General features: G+C 39.7%; 1 protein-coding gene across 3 annotated transcripts; it reads right to left on the bottom strand.

The window, feature by feature from the left end:
- Nucleotides 1-521: 521 nt before the first annotated feature.
- LOC148660510 (E3 ubiquitin-protein ligase TRIM69-like) lies at nt 522-6,655 on the bottom strand. 3 transcript variants are annotated; one of them, XM_088637963.1, is made up of 7 exons: nt 6,156-6,655; nt 5,765-5,809; nt 4,583-4,618; nt 4,199-4,219; nt 2,439-2,456; nt 1,339-1,365; nt 522-1,217 (listed from the first exon to the last, which is right to left on the bottom strand). In XM_088637963.1, exons 1-7 carry the CDS (start codon nt 6,421-6,423, stop codon nt 676-678), a joined length of 957 nt encoding a protein of 318 aa, XP_088494089.1. In that variant the 5' UTR covers nt 6,424-6,655; the 3' UTR covers nt 522-675. The 3 variants fall into 3 exon arrangements, with proteins under 3 accessions (XP_088494089.1, XP_088494090.1, XP_088494091.1); XM_088637964.1 differs by having other exon boundaries at nt 4,598-4,618; XM_088637965.1 differs by lacking the exons at nt 4,583-4,618; nt 5,765-5,809.
- Between the last annotated feature and the right edge of the window lie 501 nt (nt 6,656-7,156).

Below are 7,156 nucleotides of genomic sequence, written 5' to 3'. Positions count from 1 at the left end.
TGGACAACTGCAACGTGTAAATATTTTTCTTTGCATTTTAAACCTATTTTGATAGGTGCTGTTATGTAATAATTTTCAAAGAAATCTCTGCATTTGCTGTAAAGACAATTTTGAAGACTTCATCTGTAAAATTAAAGTAGAAGAACTGATGACAGACATTTTTACTCTACAGTACAGAGGTCACATTGTAGGCAGAGGTATGTGCTTTAATTCACCAAGTGAAAATGGAGCTCGAGTAACAAAACTGATGGATCTGTTATTTTTTGCAAAATAATACTACTCCAAACTACGGCACGTCAGTGATGCCAATTTTTGCAGCCTTCACTTTTTTATTAGCAACTTTGAAAGCATAATGATTTTCATGAAAATGGCTGACAGCATTCATAGATTTAATAATTCCATGTTGCTTTTGGATATTGCTGATCAAAATGTTATTTTTGTCACTTTCACAAGCTATGGTCATGTTTGTAATGCTTGATCCTATAGCGAATCAGAAATCAGTGGAAACAGAGCTCGAGACACAAATCTGATGGTGCTTTTATTTATTCTGTGATTAATAAACACAACACAAAAAAGCTGCCCATCCATAATAATTCTCCAAATCTGTGGCAAGTCAGTGATTTCAAAAGACACAGCAGTTATTATACATGCTGCCCCTCCTATAGATATTGTGTGTCACTCAGGGGGACTGACAGGAGTGATGATCAGAGGGGCTGAGTTTTTACCCCCATCATTGGTACAGGGGCTGAAGAATGGGTAGAGCTTCTCCCTGAAGTTGCAAGTGAACGTATAAATATGAGACTCCTCCTCCACATTGTAAAAGGAGACCTGCCCCCCCTCATAATCCACATACACCCCCAGCTTCCGGGGCCTCATGGTCAGGGGGAGATCGAGAGCAGGGATTGTGCTTACTGTGTACGTCCTATTTCTCAGTCCCAAAGTCCAGAACCCATCCTCAGTGCTCAGTGAGATCTGCTTTTTCCTTTTGATGGACTCTGTGACAACTCCTAAATCCCACTCAGTCTTCTTCCCAACCTTCACCTCCCAGTAGTGTCTCCCTGAGGTGAACCCATCCTTTCCCAGGACATCGACACAGGAAGTAAATCTCTCTGGATTGTCAGGGAGATCCTGTCGTATGTCACCATGTCTGACTTGTTTCCCATTCCTAGACACAATGAGATGGGGATGAGCTGTTCTGGGGTCCAGAGTCACGTCCACTATGGACAAGAAAGGAGAAGAGTTGATGATGAACAGTGTAAAGTAATCTCAGTGCACTGAACCTGTACTTTGTGTATTTTAATGAGATTGATGAATGCTTGAGAAAGCAAATAGTCTCACCTGCATTCCTACGTGCACTCTCAAATTCTGTAAAGAGAAAGAAATTATAGTTTCAGAAAAAAAAATGTAACAAGATTTATGTGTCCAGCTGGAGATAAAAACAGCTGTGTCTTCACTGCTGTCTGTGTTGAGATCACATGTGAACACGTGTGTCTTCACTGCTGTCTGTGTTGAGATCAGGTGTGTGAACAGGTGTGTCTCACTGCTGTCTGTGTTGAGATCAGGTGTGCAGCAGGGTGATCTTGTGTGTCAAGGTGAGTATGTCCAGCTGTGACATCAATGGCTACATGTAATGGGAACACTGTACTGTATAATGTGTACTGAACATGTACATGTGATTTGCATTAATCGGAAATCCGAGGACCTGACTCTATGTGGTAATTAAAAATTACCAAGGGTGTTTCTCGAAAAGAGTAGGGGTGTTAGCCAAGTGTCCCAGCCAAATTTCCCCTGGCCTTTACCAATCATGGCCTCCTCATAATCCCCATCTCTGAACTGGCTTCATCACTCTATGACTGCTGTCACATCATCCAGGTGGGGCTGCACATTGGTGCTGGTGGAGGGGAGTCCCTATTACCTATTTAAGTGCAGTGTCCAGAAGAGCCTCTTTACGTGTAAGGATTATTTATTTATTAATGAAAAAGAGCTGCCTAGCAAATATCAGGAAGAGTTTTTATTTGGGGAGATGGGATCTAGAAGATCATTCAGACTCCTGGGACAGTAAACCTGCCCCCCCAGGTGGGGATATTTCAGAAACTCCTCCCATAATTGACTTGAACAGAAACAACCATATTGATGCTGATTGCATGTCAATGGCAGTACTTTATCAATTCATTACAGAGGACAAAGAAGCAGAATCTGAGAAAACTATTCACTTGGACAGCCACTGATGTCACAGCGGAGAAGAACATCTCTGAAATTTAAGGGAACAATAAAAACAAGACATTTTCAAATATGAAATCCAATAATTGTGTTAGATTCTAATCCATGCAGCATCTAAAGAAATATGTATTAAGTATACAGGTATGGTGTAACTTACTTAGTAGAACACATCCAACTGAACCTTTTTGGCTCAGTAAAATGAAACATATTTCCCTTACCTTCAGGTCTGCATCTTTCTGTAAAAATAAGAAAAAAGTAATCAGAGAATTCATTGGGAGGTAATTTTTTCCTCACCCTCTGCTGGCAGGGAGATGGCAGTGAGCTCACTTTCATTAGCTCACATCACATGCAGCCTGTAAATATTAATCTTTCCATTGATACTGAGCCCTGAGATACCAACAGCACTGGCACACACCACTGCTGTCACTACAGCCACCACTGCACTACTACAATCAGTACTACTGTCAGTGCTACTGCTGTTTCTGTTGTCACTGATACTCTTATGACTGTTGTTCCTACTACTGTAACTATGGCTGTCACTACTTTTGTCACTTCTACTACTGCACTACTACTGCTGTCACCACTGCTCTCACAAGTACTGTCACTAGTAATGTCTCTACTGTCACTTTTACAATAACTACTGCTGGCACTACTAACACTATATACTAATTCTGTCTCTACTGCATTTACTGTATTGCTACAGTCACTGCTGTCACTACTGCCACTAATACTGTCACTACTACTGTGAATACTGCTGTCACTACTGCATTACTATTGTCACTACACCCTACTGTCACTACAGCACTGCTACATTGCAATAACACTGCTGTCATGGCAGTAGTGAAAACAAACAGAATGATCTCTGTGTTATTACTTGAAATTATGAAGAAGAATTAAGACCGACACAGAAGATTAACTCATACTGAAGAATCTATTTTCTTGATGATCATGTTGTGTATAATTGGAAAAAGATCTTTTTCTTATTGTGTTTTTCTGCACTGTTTTTTTTTCTTCATTTTCTTCACTGGAAAACTTAACAGAATGTGTTATTTTAAGTTGTTGTTGTTGTTATTATTACATAACAGTATAACTATCTGAATTATTATTTAGAAAATAGTTTCTAAATAACAGTAAATGTATTTGTAGTTGATTAATATTTCACTCAGCAGGGGAACCTCTGGTATGTAGATGATGTTGTCCTGATCACTTACAGATCTAAGTTGCCAACAGTTGACTCTGGTCATCACTACTTCCATATTAATTTTAGATTTTAGATGTCTCAATTTTAATATTATCCACATAATCACAGGTAAACCATCCCCAGACACCAACATCTGTTTAGTTCAATAGTTTCTGAGCTGGTAATAAGGCCGGCAAGGTGGTGTCACGATTAGCTCCCCCTCCTTAAGGGTGCTCCAGCCCTTTCACTTGAGACTTTATTCTGTGCACCTGTTTCCTATTCCCAGCCCACCTTAAAAGCCAGGCGCTGACGCTCATCGGGCTCTGCATCTGATTTCCGTATCATGCGAGTCCGGGACCTGGAAGCGCCTGGTCCCGTTAAGGTTTTAATCTCGGTTCCCGTTCCCGTTCCCGTTCCCTGTCCGCCGGTTCCGACCCGGCCTTCGTGTTTTAATTCCGCGTTTTGATGGATCTCCTGGTTTTGGACTTACCCTTGTGTTTTGGATTCTCTCTAAGGACTACTCTTTTGGATTGTTTGCCTCGGCCACACCTTCCCCGTGCACCAGCGCACTTTGGACACGCCCCCCTGTTTTCAGCCCCGTATCCCTGCATAACGTTTTCCCAGTGTTTTCCCCACTTCGTCGGATTGTGTCGTCCGCATAGGGTCCGGAAAGAACTGTTCGTTACAGGTGGAGCAGTGGTTAGCATTGATCCTTTCCAGCATTGTGTGTCTCTGTCCAGTTAGTCTGCTCTTTCAGGAATCTTGTAAATGAAGTTCTGCAACACTTTGGCTACTCACCCAGGTCCACAGCAAGCCGGCCTGCAGGCAAAATAGAGGATGCATGTGTTGGATGGGTTTTAATATTTAAACTGAGATTCTTGTTTAATGAGCATACAGTTTGATTACTAGACTGCTCTGCTTGTAAGTCCCTACTTATATTGAAAATCTTGATAACATCTCACTTTTGTTTAGCAGGTGTCAGAATCCACTGTGACGTACATTCTATACAAAGCTTCCATTAAGTGTAGATTCAAAGGAAACAGCAGATATGATGGCATGCAAGTACAAGAAAAAATAGTGTTATAGTCACAGCTTTCAGTGTGTACAAAAGAATCTAGCATGTATCTGTTTAAACTTATTGACTCAGGAGAAAACTAGCAATTTTAAAGCGCAAAGACTTACAGGCAAGTAACTTACACAGTAGTCTCGGAAGCTCATCTGCAGGTGAAACAAAAGTCAGACAGGTTTATCTCCTACTTTAGCAACACAGACCTATTCACTGCTTTTTTTTAGAGGAATAGGGTGGTACATAAAAGTACAAGAAATGTACTGTACATCACATTATAATGCTAGTGTAAATGTGCAACCGTTATATAAAATGTTTGGAGCTGTGTAACATACGGCATATTGCACACTTCTCTAGTAATTTTTGTCTAGTAAATATAATCATCTGAACAGCAATTAAATTACATTATTGAAGTTATTCCTCATCTTGTTACCAAAATGTTTAAAACTCCACCCCTCTCTTTCAAAGCCTTATCTGTTAATGCAAAAATGAAACAAGGTCAGAAAAAAGATAAAGGAAAATATAAAACATGATAAAATATATCAGTGCTGAAAACTGTAATTGCACTGACGATCTGTAGCATGATCAGCTTAAAATTGTAGAGCAAGACATGTAGTACTACTCAAATCACTACTTCTATCATGACTACCACTACTGCACTACTACCGTCACTACCCTCTGCAATCACAATTGTTGTTATTGCTGCTGTCACTATTTCTGTCACTACTACCACTTTCATTATCTCTACTACCACTACCATAGTCAATACTACCACTACCACTGTCTCAACTACCACTACCATCATCTCTACTACCACTACTATTGTCTCTGCTACCACTACCACTGTCTCTACTACCACTATTACTACTACCTTCTCCAACTGTGCCAACGTGCAAGCCCATAACTGTGTCCAGTACACAAAAATTCATGTCCGTTACAGGAAACAGATGCCTGCTTATTCAGCCTTATACTGTAGGTACTAATGATTACAGCAACAGTTTGACAATATCCAAAAACCAAAAACACTTTGCTAGAAGTCCAGCAAATCGATCTCTAAGCAGCAGAGATATAGAGGATAGAGACTTAATAGGTATTGTGTTACTGATACAGGTTTGCAATGTAAAGCTGAGAGTCTTGGAAATCAAGGATCAGATCAGAAAATAATTTTGTTCTCTCAGTTCTCCATTCCTCGTTATCCAACACATTGTGGGAGGATGGCAGGTTCAGACAAGATGTGGCTTATCTTCTGAAATACTGAGAATATCCCACTATAGGGTACCAAAATGTTAAATACTCACCGTCCTCATCCTCATCATCATCCTCGTCCTCGTCGGAAGAGTCACCTGTCAATGAAAATCAAGGAAAATGTCAGTACGGGTGAAACAGTGATGACTGCAGTAACAGTACGGAGCTCCACACTCTCACAACCAGACTCCAGCACTCAGCTGCCACCCAGCAGATTTCATGATCTTTCTGACCTACTGCGGTACAGTCAGTATCATTGCACAGGTGTATTTATAAAATATAAATGAACACTTTTCTTTTGTTTTTCGTTCATGCATAGATCACGGTGCATACAATACAGTGTACATACTGTCTACAGTACATCATAGTACTTAGATTTAAACTATACTGTGAAGTAGAAAACCAAAACATAAATCTGATTTTAAAATCACCTTTAGAACTTACCATGTTCCATCTTGCTTTCCAGATCTGAAGCGATTTTGTTTTCGTGAATGCCACGCAGAATTTTAATTGTGTTTTCAACTGCTCCATGTTCCTGATAGACAGCAATCAGACGTGTTGCCAGGTCTATCTTATCATATTCGGCAACTTCTGCTCTAGGGAACTGGCCATCTTTTCCCATGTCAATGAGCTTCTCCTTGAATCTCTTCAACCTGTCTGAATCCAGACTACCCAGGCTGTCGATGATCCGGTCCTTGATGGTTGAGCTCATTTTCTATAAATCTCTTCTCCAATTCCTCTGTGGATATTTATAGTACAATGAAGCAAAGTCTTTGTAAAAAAGTTTAAGTTCAACCCAACTTCTCTCTTCAATACCAATGAAAGAAAAGCTGAGGTGATTTTAAGCAAGCTGATACGATACAGTGTTAAGAAATGTTTGTCTTCTGTCTTGTCGTCTCTCCTTCAGAGTTCTTCTCTGTGGCTTTGACTTGCTGACGTCACTCTTCAAACCTGCTGTTTCACAAGTGTGTCTTGGGGCGGGATCTTGGGTACCTTTTTCTGCCCTGATGTACTTAAAAATAAAATGTTTACTTACCTAAAATAACTTCCTAAATACAATGATTGCGTTTTCAACATTAAGAACAAAATAAACAGATTTTTTTAATGTTTCCATTTCTTTGGATGCCATTAAACAAGTATCACTTAATTCCTTACAATGATAAACAATAGTCTTTTTTTTCCAGTGAAATAAAGTACAATAAGAACAAAACAAGTTTTAAGTGTTACAAAGTCCAACAGTGTATCCAACCCCTTGTAATGCATTAGAGACCACCAACTCTACTGTTCCTGATTGTTTATGAAATGCTTCATATTCTAGAAGAAGAAATACAACCTAGTTTCTCTTTTAATACATGCTAACATATTGACTGGAATTTTGTTAATCCCTCAAAACATAGAAAAGCTTATGAAGGAAAACAAGCTTTGCCTTTTTTATGATTTTATCA

The sequence above is a fragment of the Lepisosteus platostomus genome, chromosome 6 (genome assembly GCF_059453375.1).
Source record: "Lepisosteus platostomus isolate fLepPlt1 chromosome 6, fLepPlt1.hap1, whole genome shotgun sequence".
In the NCBI taxonomy this organism is placed as follows: domain Eukaryota; kingdom Metazoa; phylum Chordata; class Actinopteri; order Semionotiformes; family Lepisosteidae; genus Lepisosteus; species Lepisosteus platostomus.
Note: the sequence above shows the minus strand (reverse complement) of the source record. Positions and strands in the feature narration are given on the sequence as shown.